A 15273-nucleotide genomic window follows, 5' to 3' on the forward strand; every position below is an offset into this window, starting at 1 on the left:
TCGTGTGTGTGTGTGTGTGTGTGTGTGTGTGTGTGTGTGTGTGTGTGTGTGTGTGTGTGGTCTCTATTATTAGAGAACCCAGACGTTACCCACCAGATGGCACAGGGGGAGCTGGCACTGTGATACCCAGGTATGGGATGGCTTATAGACCCTTAATATGTCATTAGTGCTGGTTTGTGTCCTGTCTCTTAGAGAGGCTGCTTCCTGTACAGTAGGGTCCGTACTCTTTAAAAAAAAAAAATGTTTAACCCTTATTTTACCAGATAAGTTGACTGAACACATCTAATTTATAGTAATGACCTGGGGAATAGTTATGGGGGGGGATAAATTAGCCAATTGGAAGCTAGGGATGATTAGATGGCCATGATGGTACGAGGGCCAGATTGGGAACTTAGCCAGGACACCGGCGTTAACACCCCTACTCTTATGTGCCATGACCACAGAGAGTCAGGACACCCATTTAACGTCCCATCTGAAATGTTTCATTTTATTTAACCTTTTATTTATTTAAGGCTGCACCCTACACAGGACAATGTCCCCAATCACTGCCCTGGGGCATTGGGATATTTATTTTTGTTGGGACCAGAGGGAAAGGTGCCTCCTACTGGCCCTCCAACATCACTTCCAACAGCATCTGGTCTCCTGACCAGGACCAACCCTACTTAGCTTCAGAGGCAAACCAGCAATGGGATGCAGGGTGATATGCTGCATGCACGCAGGCAGGCAGGTAGGTAGGCACATGACACCACAACATCAACAAAGGCCCTGTACATGCCATTGTGTCATGCTTTCCCTCCCCCTTTAACATCAAATTAGCACTTTGTGTGTACTTCTACATCTTATTCCCACTACAGGGGATTGTCTGTTCAACAGGAATAGCAGCACAGCACATCTGTTCTTACATACAGTAGGGACTAATGCGGTTTCAACCAACCAACGGGTTCACATTTCCCCATTTGATCGAATGTTTAATGTGAGCTTAATGAAGGCGCATAAAGAAGTTGAGTGCTTTGCCGGTTGAGGGAATACAAAAACAAAACCCAATACTCTGACGGTGATGTGCGTTGATTGATGACGGTAAAGAGGAACGGATTTTTCTTCTATAAAGTTCATGTTCCCAGGACGTTTCAGCCAAGCCGCTCTGTGGTATCTTAGCCTCCATCTATCATCACAGGGTCTGGGAAACTGAAGGTTGAGACTGCAGCTCCACACAGATACTGGCAAGTGAAGGTGTGGTCCAACTCAACCGGCACCACCTACCCATTCTCTTCTATTGTGGTGTCTCAATCTGACTATTAGTGGAGGAGAAAAGGACATTCAGTTCAGAGATTTACAGTCGTTCAGATATTCATTCTGGGGTGAGGGTTTAGAAGTATGTTTTTTTTTTATTATTATTGTTTTTTTTATTAATTTCACCTTTATTTAACCAGGTAGGCTAGTTGAGAACAAGTTCTCATTTACAACTGCGACCTGGCCAAGCTAAAGCAACATGGAATACACAAGGACTAAACAAACATAGTCTATATACATTGTGTGCAAATAAGGTAAGACAAGGGAAGTAAGGCAATAAATAGGTCATGGTGGCGAAGTAATTACAATATAGCATTAAAAGCACTGGAGTGATAGATGTGCAGAAGATGAATGTGCAAGTAGAGATACTGGGGGTGCAAAAGAGCAATATAAATACAGTATGTGGATGAGGTAGATAGATGGGCTGTTTACAGATGGGCTGTTTACAGATGGGCTATGTACAGGTGCAGTGATCTGTGAGCTGCTCTGACAGCTGGTGCTTAAAGTTAGTGATAGAGATATGAGTCTCCAGCTTCAGTGATTTTTGCAGTTCGTTCCAGTCATTGGCAGCAGAGAACTGGAAGGAAAGGCGACCAAAGGAGGAATTGGCTTTGTGGGTGACCAGTGAAATATACCTGCTAGAGCGAGTGCTACAGGTGGGTGCTGCTATGGTGACCAGTGAGCTGAGATAAGGCAGGGCTTTACAGAGCAAAGACTTATAGATGACATGGAGCCAGTGGGTTTGGCGACGAGTATGAAGCGAGGGCCAGCCAACGAGAGGTCGCACTGATGGGTAGTATATGGGGCTTTGGTGACAAAACGTATGGCACTGTGATAGACTGCATCCAATTTGCTGAGTACAGTGTTGGAGGCTATTTTGTAAATGACATCGTCGAGGATCGGTAGGATGGTCAGTTTTACGAGGGTATGTTTGGCAGCATGAGTGAAGGATGCTTTGTTGCAAAATAGGAAGCCGATTCTAGATTTAATTTTGGATTGGAGATGCTTAATGTGAGTCTGGAAGGAGAGTTTACAGTCTAACCAGATACCTAGGTATTTGTAGTTGTCCACATATTCTAAGTCAGAACTGTCCAGAGTAGTGATGCTGGACAGGCGGGCAGGTGCGGGCAGTGATCGGTTGAAGAGCGTGCATTTAATTTTACTTGCAGTTGGAGGCCACAGAAGGAGAGTTGTATGGCATTGAGGTGAATCAGAGAATCACCAGCAGCAAGAGCGACATAATTGATGTATACAGAGAAGAGAGTCGGCCTGAGAATTGAACCCTGTAGCACCCCCATAGACTGCCAGAGGTCCGGACAACAGGCCCTCCAATTTGACACACTGAACTCTGTCTGAGAAGTAGTTGGTGAACCAGGCGAGGCAGTCAATTGAGAAACCAAGGCTGTTGAATCTGCTGATAAGAATGAGGTGATTGACGGAGTCGAAAGCCTTGGCCAGGTCGATGAATACGGCTGCACAGTAATGTCTCTTATCCATTACGGTTATGATATCATTTGGGACCTTCAGCGTGGCTGAGGTGCACCCATGACCAGTTCTGATACCAGATTGCATAGTGGAGTAGGTACGGTGGGATTCGAAATGGTCGGTGATCTGTTTAACTTGGTTTTAGAAGACCTTAGAAAGGCAGGGTAGGATAGATTTAGGTCTGTAGCAGTTTGGGTCTAGAGTGTCTCCCCCTTTTGAAGAGGGGGATGACCGCAGCAGTTTTCCAATCTTTGGGGATCTCAGACGATACGAAAGAGGTTGAACAAGCTAGTAATAGGGGTTGCAACAATTTCGGCAGATTACTTTAGGAAGAGAGGCTCCAGATTGTCTAGCCCTGCTCATTTGTAGGGGTCCAGATTTTGCAGCTCTTTCAGAACATCGGCTATCTGGATTTGGGTGAAGGAGAAGTGAGGAAGGTTTGGGCGAGTTGCTGTGGGGGGTGCAGGGCTGTTGACCGGGGTATGGGTAGCCAGGTGGAAAGCATGGCCAGCCGTAGAAAAATGCTTATTGAAATTCTCAATTATAGTGGATTTATCAGTGGTAACAGTGTTTCTTAGCCTCAGTGCAGTGGGCAGCTGGGAGGTGGTGCTCTTATTCTCCATGGACTTTACAGTGTCCCAGAACTTTTTTTGAGTGTGTGCAACGGGATGCACATTTCTGTTTGAAAAAGCTAGCCTTAGCTTTCCTAACTGCCTGTGTATATTGGTTCCTGTATAGGTGATGTATGCGTGTGTGGTAGTCACTGGATGAGGGTCCTGGTTCGGCCCTGAAATTCTAGCTCCGATAGACCAGTTGGGAACACTGTGTTTATTAAAAGTTTATTTGCAGCACTTTTCCCAGGGCTTCCTTGTGGAAAGTCTGGGCCTTCCTAGTCCAAATAAAAGAAAGCTCCTTCTGTAGTGGTTCCACAAAATGGTTCCGAATTGTGTAGAAAGCCATTGGAGAAGATTCTATACGTGACATTGAATTTAGTGTCAGATCTGAGGCAGCATGTTGTATGGGCTCCCTACTGCCGTTATCAGACATGGACAGGAAATAACAATGACTTCCCGTGTGCAAGGTGGAGCAAAACGCAACACTTGAATCATCAGGCCCAGCCAGCTAAAGCGAGACGATGTGGATGCGAGTGTGATGAACAGGAAACCCAGAGACTGCGGTGAAGGTTTCACTGTAAAGGCAGACGTGGCTGTTGATACTCATCCATCTTCATCAGGTCAACATGCACACACAGCTACAGGAGCAGGGGGGTTAGAATGACGTGTCACAGACAGCCAGAGCGGACGTTGTCAAACTCCAAAAGGGAGTTCTACTTTCTCTCCTACTGTGAGTGTACTGTATGGACACACAACTAGAATGTAAAGCACTGGAAACGACAGCCACAGTTCCCCGTATCTGGAAGCACGTTCATAGTGGTCCGTGTTAACAGCGTGTGCATTCGTCTTGAAGTTTGTCTGTGGATCTTCTGCTCGCATGTTTGAATTCATTCACAGCTATTTTTGGCGGCTGTGATATGTCTCTGTCTGTGGTTTGGAGTGTCTGTAAACCTTGAGCAGTAGATGATACCACAGCACGCTGTCAAAGGAATATCACACCCAACTATCTCCTCCCACCCCTGCAGGGCTAACGTGTGTGTGTGTGTGTGTGTGTGTACATGCGACAGGTGAAAGCAGCTTGTTGTCTGTTTAGTAGGCTCGTCCAGACACTGCTTTGGCAGTTAGCCTTGCTACAATTGGCAGTCACACCTTCTCTTCAGCAACTTTGGACTATTTTAGGTCTACGTCAGCGTAGACTGTACTTTTCATCTACCTGCCTCCCAGTCACTCACTCAGATGAGTTGTAACTTGTAACTGCTACTATTCTACAACACGAGTCTGTGTTTTAGGTAGTTTGAAATATTGTGAGAACTACATCCACTTTACAGCTGCAGCTTGCCACCATTGTTCACCATAACACAGTAAAAGGAATGGTTATTGTAAGATGCACGTACATCTTCAGATTTAGTTGATGTAGGGAGCGGATGTGTTTGTCTGCTTTTCTGTGTGTAATTTATTGGGTTAAAGTCTCTATAGGTTGTTGGCTGCCTCGCTCAGTTTAATTCCACAGGGATCTGTGTTTGTCTCTTTTAGACGGGGGGGGGGGTTCTGAGTCACTTCATGTAATGTTTTGTGTCGGTGTATGAGTGTCTTGTCCTGTGGCTACAGTTGAACTCTTGTTAGAGTGACTTATTGTGTGAGGTGGGGTTGTTAACTGTGATATCCGTGTTGATACTGCTGAAGCATAGCATCCATTATTCTTCATGCCACCACTGTTGTGTAGAATCAGTTTGATGAGGTACATTTGTCCGGTGTAGTTCGCCTTCAGTACAGCTGGAATTCAGCGAACATTCGTGATATCTACTCATTGATCGGCAGCCACAGTGACGAGTAGGATGGAAAATATTTATCAGAATGTTTGTCAGCATGGAACGCTCCTATTTCAAATGTTCAATGCTGAACACTGATCTCTCTCTCTCTCTCTCTCATCATCAGGGTCAGAGGTCAATCCGAGCCACAGCAACATGTCCGCCCCACCACATCCGCAACCCCCTGCCAAGGGAGCGTCACATGGCGCTGGCGACTTCAGCTACGTGGGCATCGATGCCATCCTGGAGCAGATGAGGAGGAAGGCCATGAAACAGGGCTTTGAGCTCAACATCATGATCGTCGGTGAGTGGTGTTGAACAGTGAACACACGCATGCAACACACACCCTTTTGAGATCATGGATGTGAGTGAATGGTTTTAAACACACATGAACACACACACACACACACACATCCTCTGTTACATCCACCCATCCCCAGAGAGAGCGAGACACACTATATTTTCTATACACTCTATTTAAATGTTTTCAAAGTCACGCTGTCATTTGGAAATGAGCCTGGAGTGAGTGCTTGATCTTCCAGGACTAACTAGCGTGGAACCCCATTGGGGAACCCTTACCCCAAGTGCCCCTGAGATTGGTACACACTGCACATAGTGGCATGCATCCTTCACTAGATAAAAGAAAGTAGTCAGGCAGAGAGAGATGGTGGAGTAATGATGCCCATTAATGTTGACAGGCTCTAGCAAACACTTCCCTGCCCTCAGCTCACCACAGCTCGCGAGTCACCGGATCTCAGATCTCAACCCTATTGAACACTTATGGGAGATCCTGGAGTAGTGTCTGAGACTGCGTTTTCCACTGCCATCAACAAAACGCCAAATTATTTAATGTCTCGTGGAAGAACAGTGTTGCATCCCTGCAATAGAGTTCCAACCACTTGTAGAATCGATACCAAGGCACATTGAAGCTGTTCTGGCGGCTCGTGGTGGAGCAACACACTATTGAGACACTGTTGGTGTTTCCTTTATTTCGGCAGTTACCTGTACTTTACCACCACGCTGAGAAGTGATTGAAAGCTACAAAGAGCATGTTGAAGGACCTCGAGTCTCTCTTCCAGCTTAGATGTCTCTTTTTGTGTTTGGTGGCAGTCAGTGGGGGACGGTGGTAGAGTAGAACACACAGTACTCCCTGCAGGAGTGTGTTTTGTATACATACTAGCTGTCATAGTGGTTCTGAGGAGATCCTAAACCATTGGAATGTGTTTGTTTAAAATAAAGGTGGCATCTCATGGTACCAAGTCAAAGAAAACGTATCTGGGCAAGGTCAAAAAGTATTCATTTTCTCTCATTGCTATCATGTAGGAAGATCAATTCAATGAAATAAAAAGTACGCCAGACTTTCATAATCTCTGACTAGGCTGTATCTTTTCCTTGTTGGCACGCCGTCACTGACATGCATCACAACCCTCATAGTTGTTTTCGGCAAAGGGCAGCATTCAGCCAGCGCTCCATCAGAGACGTCAGACGAATGTGCCCACTTGAAGTGGAGTCGGAACGTTGGAGAAAGGCAGACTTGTAGTGAATGATAGTTGTGTTCATGAGCCCAGGTTATGTTGTGCAATTGTGCGCTTACATGTTATAGTCGCTATTGGTGTAAGAGACATGATAAAGGCCAGGTTAGAATAGAGGGTAGTGTTGTTGTTGATGCATCCCTATCTGTACATATAGGATCTGTCCAAGTCCTGAGGATTAAGATAAAGAAGACATTTTATAAGGTTGTCCTTTTTACAGGGGTATAGTTGATCCAATGACCTACAGTATCCAGGGTCAAACTTGATGTGAAGTCGTTTTACTACTGTACAAGTCCCTAACTCTGATTTGGTTTTGAATTGGCCATTTTGGCTATCCTCTATGACCGTCTTTCCTAAACTCGGTCCTGAGGCCCCCTCTGGGTTTTTTACCCTGGCACTACACAGCTGATTCAAATGGCCAACTCATCATCAAACTTAGATTTTTTTCAATCGGCTGTGATGTGCTAGGGCAAGAACCTAAACGTGCACCCATAAGGAGCCCCGGGACTGAGTTTGACACAGCAGCAGTAGTCTCTGTCCCTCTCTAAAGTCATTGTGAGAAAGGTCAGTGGAGATGTAATCAGACTCCAATCTCTGAAGGCCCCTCTGTGAGATGTATTACCCTAATCCCAGCCCTAAAGCCCCTTAGACCGCAGCAGTGTCCCCTATGCATAAAGGCTAATTAAGCTGGCACAGCTGTGCTGCCGATGCCCACTGTCAGGCCTGCTGCTAATGGATGTCTATGGGGAGGTAGAGGAATCAATCAAATGTATCTATAAAGCTCTTCTTACATCAGCAGATGTCACAAAGTGCTTAAACAGAAACACAGACTAAAACCCCCAACAGCAAGCAATGCAGATGTAGAAGCACGGTGGCTGGGAACAACTCCCTAGAAAGGCAGGAACCTAGGAAGAAACCTAGAGGAACCAGGTTCTGAGCCGTGGCCAGTCCTCTTCTGGGTCTTGGTGAGGAGTGTGTGTGTGGCTGGTCCATCTGTCCTCTGTGGCCCGACAGCAGGCTGGAATGGCCCGACAGCAGGCTGGAATGGCCCTACAGCTGCCATGCTGTTGTCATAGTCAGTGAGTGCATGAGGACACACTCTTTGTCTAGCTCGGTCTGTCACATGACTTGTGTGTAGGGTCTCTGTTCGGAGTCAGGAAAGCTATTGTACATTCACGACAGGTTAGAAGAGCCTCATGGTTGAAGATAAGCCCCTCTGTTATTGTGTGTGTCCAGACCTATAGTTCACCCCGTGTTGGTCTTTAACAGGTCAGAGTGGTCTGGGGAAGTCGACCCTGATGAACACCCTGTTCAAGTCTAAGGTCAGCAGGAAGTCGGTGGTGTCCACCCCCGAGGAGAGGATCCCCAAGACCATCGAGATCAAGTCCATCAGTCACGGTAACACACACACACATGCATACAAACGGATCTGTGGTAGCAGTATACATTATAATATGTATTTGTGTAATATGAATGGTATGCAGTATACATAATACATGTCATGGATATCTCCTGTGTCTCTGTCTAGACATCGAAGAGAAGGGCGTGAGGATGAAACTAACGGTAATCGACACTCCCGGCTTTGGGGACCACATCAACAACGAGAACTGGTGAGTTGTAGTTTTTTTAAATTATCCCTACCGCAGAGTGAATGACTGTGTCGTCGCCTGTCTGTGAACTCCATTTCCCATGTGCCCCCCCCCAACAGCTGGCAGCCAATTATGAAGTTCATCAACGACCAGTATGAGCAGTACCTGCAGGAGGAGATCAACATCGACAGGAAGAAGAGGATCCCAGACTCACGGGTTCACTGCTGCATGTACTTCATACCACCTACTGGACACTGGTGAGTTATGGACTCACTCACTCTCTCTCACACACACACACACACACTGTTTGTTTGTCTGGGACTTCACCACTTCCTCTAGACTACCCTCCTTTTCTTTCGACCACTTTTAGAAGTCATCTTGTCCACCGAGACTCAGAGGTATCGCTTTGGGAATCAGGTTTCACAAAGACTCCTTTGACTGCAGACGCTATAGTACCCACTGTCTTGGAAAACTATAGTACCCACTGTCTTGGAAAACTATAGTACCCACTGTCTTGGAAAACTATAGTACCCACTGTCTTGGAAAACTATAGTACCCACTGTCTTGGAAAACTATAGTACCCACTGTCTTGGAAAACTATAGTACCCACTGTCTTGGAAAACTATAGTACCCACTGTCTTGGAAAACTATAGTACCCACTGTCTTGGAAAACTATAGTACCCACTGTCTTGGAAAACTATAGTACCCACTGTCTTGGAAAACTATAGTACCCACTGTCTTGGAAAACTATAGTACCCACTGTCTTGGAAAACTATAGTACCCACTGTCTTGGAAAACTATAGTACCCAATCCAGGGAAATGGTTAAGTGGCTTCAGTCTGTCTCTGAGCATGTAAAGATTCTGACAGTCTTCTAGACGTGTATGCATTACTAAACACCCAGGTGGTGGCTAGTTGTTTCATTTTTCAAGGCGACAGGTAGCCTAGTGGTTAGAGCGTTGGACTTGTAACCGGAAGGTTGCAAGATCGAATCCCCGAGCTGACAAGGTAAAAATCTGTCGTTCTGCCCCTGAACAAGGCAGTTAGGCCAACATTGAAAATAAGAATTTGTTCTTGACTGACTTGGCTAGTTAAATAAATGTTTAATAATACTCCTTCCTTTCACGTCTGCAGTTTTAGTCATTTAACAGGGATGAAAGTGTCTGTGTGTGCACCCTGGGCACCCTGGGTGGACTTGCATATATATATATATATGTGTGTATACACATACACACTGTCTGAGCACATATCAGGACTCCATCTACTGGCTCACAATTGTCTCTTCCATCCGCCCACATCATTTCCTTGACCTGTAGCTCAACAGTTGTCCACTAGTTATTCTATGGAGTGTATTGCGTGTGTGTATCCCACTGTTTGACACACTCCCTCACCTCCTCCTTATGACACCACAGCTGCAGTGTGTGTGTGTCTATGTGGCAGCTCTACAGTCAGTGCATTGTCCAGACCCTCTTTCGCAAAGCACGAGCCAAAGCTTTTTCCCTCGTTCTCTCGTCCCAAAAGCTAAAATGACTCACTTCCCCTGCCAATCCCCTCCCTCTCTCACCCGCTTGACCTCGAGTGCATCCCCCCTCCCCCAAACAGGCTCTCCTGGAAACTTCCAAGCACCTGTCCCCTCTAGGGACCTCTTAATCAGGCCTGGAAACAGGGGGAGCAGGAAGTAGGATCTTCTTAACTGCCACCAGGAGACTTCAGAGCAGGAGCACAAAGAGGATGTCCTATCCTTCCACTCACCACCACTCACTGTGGGGCTGAAGCTACAACCTGGCACTGGGCTAGAGAACACAAGCAACAGGCATAGGGATGCATAAAACACGAACACACGAACACACGAACACACGAACACACGAACACACACACACACACACACACACACACACACAGAGTCAGCAAAAGCAGATGGGACGACAGGGGATGGGGGAGAGACACAATAATAATGTGTTGAGTAGCCAATGCTCCTCTACAGGACAATCTAAGGATGAAACCCTGTGGGTTGAACCTGGCTCATGGTCTAGACTCAAACTATTCTCCCAACTCCCGTTCTTCTCTCCTCTTCATTCCTTTCACAAATGACTTGAGGTCTGCAACAAGGGCCTGTAACCAATTACTAACACACCATGCCAAGGCCATGGCTGCGTAACAAATGACACCCTATTACCTATTTTAGTCCACTACTGTTGACCAGCGCCCCTATGTCTCTGGTCAAAAGTAGTGAACTACATAGGGAATAGGATGCCGTTTGGGAATTAACCCATGTGTCTTGGATAGCTTCATGCTTTGGTGCCATTATGTCCGTAATAGACACTACGCTGAATATTCAGTAATACTGGTATCTCATATCACCAAATAATAGCAGAGACATCAAGTTTTATAGCCCAATGGTTGTGGCTCTTTTTATTGTCAAACTTCTTGACTGCAATTTGAAGGTATTAGACCCTGGGTTAGTTGGAGTACTTTAAGTGTCAGCAATTTGCTTCAAGGTTTCATTTAGTAGCTAGACTGGTTTTCAATAGATGTAGGATACGTCCCAAATGGCACCCTATGCTCTGTGGGCTATGGCCAAAAGTAGTACACAATATAGGAAATAGGATGCCATTTATGTCGCACCTGTAGCGAATGGAAGCGGATGCAGTCATGACTGAATGGTTGACCACACTCTTTCCCTCAAGGCTGTCTTCTTGTTACCTCATGAAGGATGCTTTCTTTGAGAACTACCAGGGTATCCCACGGTTACGCCAGACAATGTTGCACTTGGACTCTCTTGACCCGCGAGGTGGTTTTAAAGACATCAGAGAAAGAGGAGGGAAGAGAGCAGTCTACAGTGCGGTCACCCCCCCCCCCCCCTTCCTCTACGTGGTTGCTTCCATTTTGACCACAGAACAGTTCTCAGAGAATTTGCACTGACAGCTCAGCCCTCCCTCTGCAGACACAGCTACCAAGTTGACTATTTCCCCTTTTTGAAGTGGAGAATTAGAGCATATGGCATCTCTGTGTGCATAAATATGTACAGTACATATGTTTAGTGTGTAGGCGTGCATTGTGTGTGCTGACCTTTTTTGTTGATATTGAACTGGAGTATAGCTGTATTGTGCGTGCACATGTGCATGTCTATCTGTGGTATGTGCGTGTGTGTGTTGACTGATATGTGATTCACATGTGCAGTGAACCTCGGTCTCATCTATTTGTTCAGAGGCGTGTGAACATCTTCATAGTCAAACATCAACCGTATGTATTCACTGATCTGTGTATAGTAGACCTACATACCCCTGATGCACATGAAACCCTGTGTGTGTCTGACTTACAGTCCACAAAGCTGAGGTCACGGTTCCTGAGGGGACAGGAGATCAAATTATAGGCGGAGCCAAGGAGAGCTGCAGCAGGGCTATGACCTATGGGAGCTCTCTCTCTCACACTCTTCCTCTTTCTTTCTTTCCATTAAGTGGTGTTCTCTCTGTGTCTGTCGCTCTGTGTCTGTCGTGCTGTCTCTCTGTGTCTGTCGCTCTCCTTCTCTCCCCCTTTCTCGCTCCTCGCGCTCTCTCTCTCTCTTACCATGTCACGTGGGTCTCTCTCGGACACCCTTGGCATGTAGTATGACGTGTATTGACACGCGTAGTGTTCTCTGTTCCTGCCCCGTTCCGTGTGCATGTCTCTCCCCTCTCCTGAGGGGGCCCCTCTATAGTCCAGCTGCTCCAGGTCTTTGATCCAGGGTGACCCATCATGGCTGGGATAATTGGAGGGGAGAGGAGACCATAAGGAGGAGCTGGAGAGGGGAACAACCAGAGGCATTACTGCCAGCCAAGCAGGGAGTGGTGATACCATAAAGAGAGAGACTGAAAAGAGAGGGAGCCTATAGAAAGGAGGAGGAGGTACTGCCAGGCCAGCTATGGTGCTGCTCATACTATTATCAGAAATTCAGAATGAGCAGAGAGCCCACTCTGTAAATGTGATGTACTTGTAGAGAGTATTGTCTTAAAATGAACAACATCAATATATTCATATTTTCAATTTTGAATAAATGAATGTGAAAATGTGTATTTCAGAATCTAGACGTACGGAACAACCAGAGGCCCTGCCAGGCTAGCTATAGCCTGAACATTCTCATTCATTCTCCTCAGATAGAGCGCAGATAAGAGAGTTTATACAGGATAGAAAGAGATGAGATGGGGAAGAGAGAAGGTTTATAGGAGATAGTAGAGAAGCGCTAAGACTTGACAACTTGTGAGTAGGATGTACAAGCTTTGTGTGAGTGGTCAGTTGAGGACAATGTCTTTAGATCTAGATATGTATTCAATTGCATTATCCCCACATTTTACCCCCTAAAACTGCCACCCATGACAAATCTTGAGGACCATTATCTGTTTCCAGGCTTATATCAGTTTCAGTTCTTAACCATTTTGTGTTAACCTTGGAAAGAGGTTGTGATTCGTCTTTTAAATTTGAGAATTAGGTTTATACTGGCACACTGCTGCACAATTTACGTTGTCATTGATCAGAAAATAATAGACAATGGACCATCATTGCCCCCTAGTGGTATATCTGTCTCATATCATCCATGACTGAAAGTACTTTGAATAAATGTTTTGGACATGCTTTCAATTATACCACAGTGCTGCATTACAATATAACCTACCAAGTTAAGCTACAGGACTGTTTTACTAGCACAGACTGGAATGTGTTCCGGGATCCTTCTGAGCGCATCACATCAGTCACTGGCTTCATCAATAAGTGCATTGATGATGTTGTTCCCACAGTGACTACGTACATACCCCAACCAGAAGCCATGGATTACAGGCAACATCCACACTGAGCTAAAGGGTAGAGCTGCCGCTTTCAAGGAGTGGGACTCTAACCCGGAAGCTTATAAGAAATCTCGCTATGCACTCCAAAGAACCATCAAACAGGCAAAACATCAATACAGGACTAGGGTTGAATCGTACTACACCGGCTCTGACGCTCGTTGGATGTGGTAGGGCTTGCAAACTATTACAGACTACAAAGGGAAGCACAGCCGCGAGCTGCCCAGTGACACGAGCCTACCAAACGAGCTAAATTTCTTCTATGCTCGCTTCGAGGCAAGTAACACTGAAGCATGCATGAGAGCATCAGTGTTCCAGACGACTGTGTGACCACGCTCTCCAAAGCCGATGTAAGACCTTTAAACAGGTGAACGTTCACAAGGCCGCAGGACCAGATGGATTACCAGGACGTGAACTCCGAGCATGCGATGACCAACTTGCAAGTGTCTTCACTGACATTTTCAACATGTCCCTGACTGAGTCTGTAATACCAACATGTTTCAAGCAGACCACAATAGTCCCTGTGCCAAACACTAAGGTAACCTGCCTAAATGACTACCGACCTGTAGCACTCATGTCTGTAGCCATGAAGTGCTTTGAAAGGCTGGTCATGGCTCACATCAACACCATTATCCCAGAAACCCTAGACTCTCCCCAATTTCGATACCGCCCCAACAGATCCACAGAGGACCAAATATCTATTGCACTCCACACTGCTCTTTCTCACCTGGACAAAGGAACCCCTATGTGAGAATGCTATTCATTGACTACAGCTCAGAGTTCAACACCATAGTGCCCTCAAAGCTCATCACTAAGCTAAGGACCCTGGGACTAAACACCTCCCTCTGCAACTGGATCCTGGACTTCCTGACATGATTCTGCCAGGTGGTAAGAGCAGGTAACAACACATACGCCATGCTGATCCTCAACATGAATCAGCATGGCACCTCATTGGTGCGTGCTCAGTCCCCTCCTGTACTCCCTGTTCACTCATGACTGCATGACCAGGCACGACTCCAATACCATCAAGTTTGCCTATGACACAACAGTGATAGGCCTGATCACCAACAACGATGAAACCGCCTATAGGGAGAAGGTCAGAGACGTGGCCGTGTGGTGCCAGGACAACAACCTCTCCCGCAACATGATCAAGACAAAGGAGATGATTGTGGACTACAGGAAAAGGAGGACCGAGCATGCCCCCATTCTCATCAACGGGGCTGCAGTGGAGCAGGTTGAGAGCTTCAAGTTCCTTGGTGTCCACATCACCAACAAACTATCATGGTCCAAGCACACCAAGACAGTCATGAAGAGGGCACGACAAAGCCTAGTCCCCCTCAGGAGACTGAAAAGATTTGGCATGGGTCCTCAGATCCTCAAAAGCTGCACCATCGAGAACATCCTGACTGGTTGCATCCGCTGCATGGTATGGCAACCGCCCTGCCTCGGACCACAAGGCACTACAGAGGGTAGTGCGTGGGGCCAAGCTTCCCGCCATCTTGGACCTCTGTACCAGGCGGTGTCAGAGGAAGGCCCTAAAAATGGTCAAAGATGCTAGCCACCCTAGTCATAGACTGTTCTCTCTGCTACCGCACGGCAAGCGGTACCGGAGCGCCAAATCTAGGTCCAAAAGGTTTCTTAACAACTTCCACCCCCAAGCCATAAGACTCCTGAACAGCTAATCAAAGGGCTACCCAGACCCCTCTTTTACGCTGCTGCTACTCTCTGTTCATTATCTATGCATGGTCACTTTAACTCTACCAACATGTACATATTACCTCGACTAACCGGTGCCCCCGCACATTGACTCTGTACTGGTACCCCGTGTACAGTTGAAGTCGGAAATGTACGTACACCTTAGCCAAATACGTGTAAACTCAGTTTTTCACAATTCCTGACATTTAATCCTAGTAACAATTCCCTGTTTTAGGTCAGTTAGGATCACCACTTTATTTTAAGAATGTGACATGTCAGATTAATGGTAGAAATAATTACATATTTCATATTTTATTTCTTTCATCACTTTCCCAGTGGGTCAGAAGTTTACATACACTCAATTAGTATTTGGTAGCATTGCCTTTAAATTGTTGGGTCAAACATTTCAGGTAGCCTTCTACAATCTTCCCACAATAAGTTGGGTGAA

At 46.2% G+C, this 15273-nt stretch overlaps 1 protein-coding gene across 7 annotated transcripts in view; it reads left to right on the forward strand.

Moving 5' to 3' along the window:
- sept9b (septin 9b) overlaps positions 1-15273 on the forward strand; it is an 83985-nt gene that overhangs the window by 61772 nt on the left and 6940 nt on the right. For all 7 annotated transcript variants that reach the window (XR_005036898.1, XR_005036899.1, XR_005036897.1 and 4 more), the window contains 4 exons: positions 5325-5501; positions 7999-8127; positions 8258-8339; positions 8438-8575. Coding sequence is in view for 1 of the 7 variants with exons in the window: in XM_036949492.1 (XP_036805387.1) it covers positions 5325-5501; positions 7999-8127; positions 8258-8339; positions 8438-8575 (526 nt within the window). In the remaining 6 variants the exon portion in view is untranslated. The remainder of the gene's footprint in view (positions 1-5324; positions 5502-7998; positions 8128-8257; positions 8340-8437; positions 8576-15273) is intronic.

This window comes from Oncorhynchus mykiss, chromosome 17 (assembly GCF_013265735.2).
Source record: "Oncorhynchus mykiss isolate Arlee chromosome 17, USDA_OmykA_1.1, whole genome shotgun sequence".
In the NCBI taxonomy this organism is placed as follows: Eukaryota; Metazoa; Chordata; class Actinopteri; order Salmoniformes; family Salmonidae; genus Oncorhynchus; species Oncorhynchus mykiss.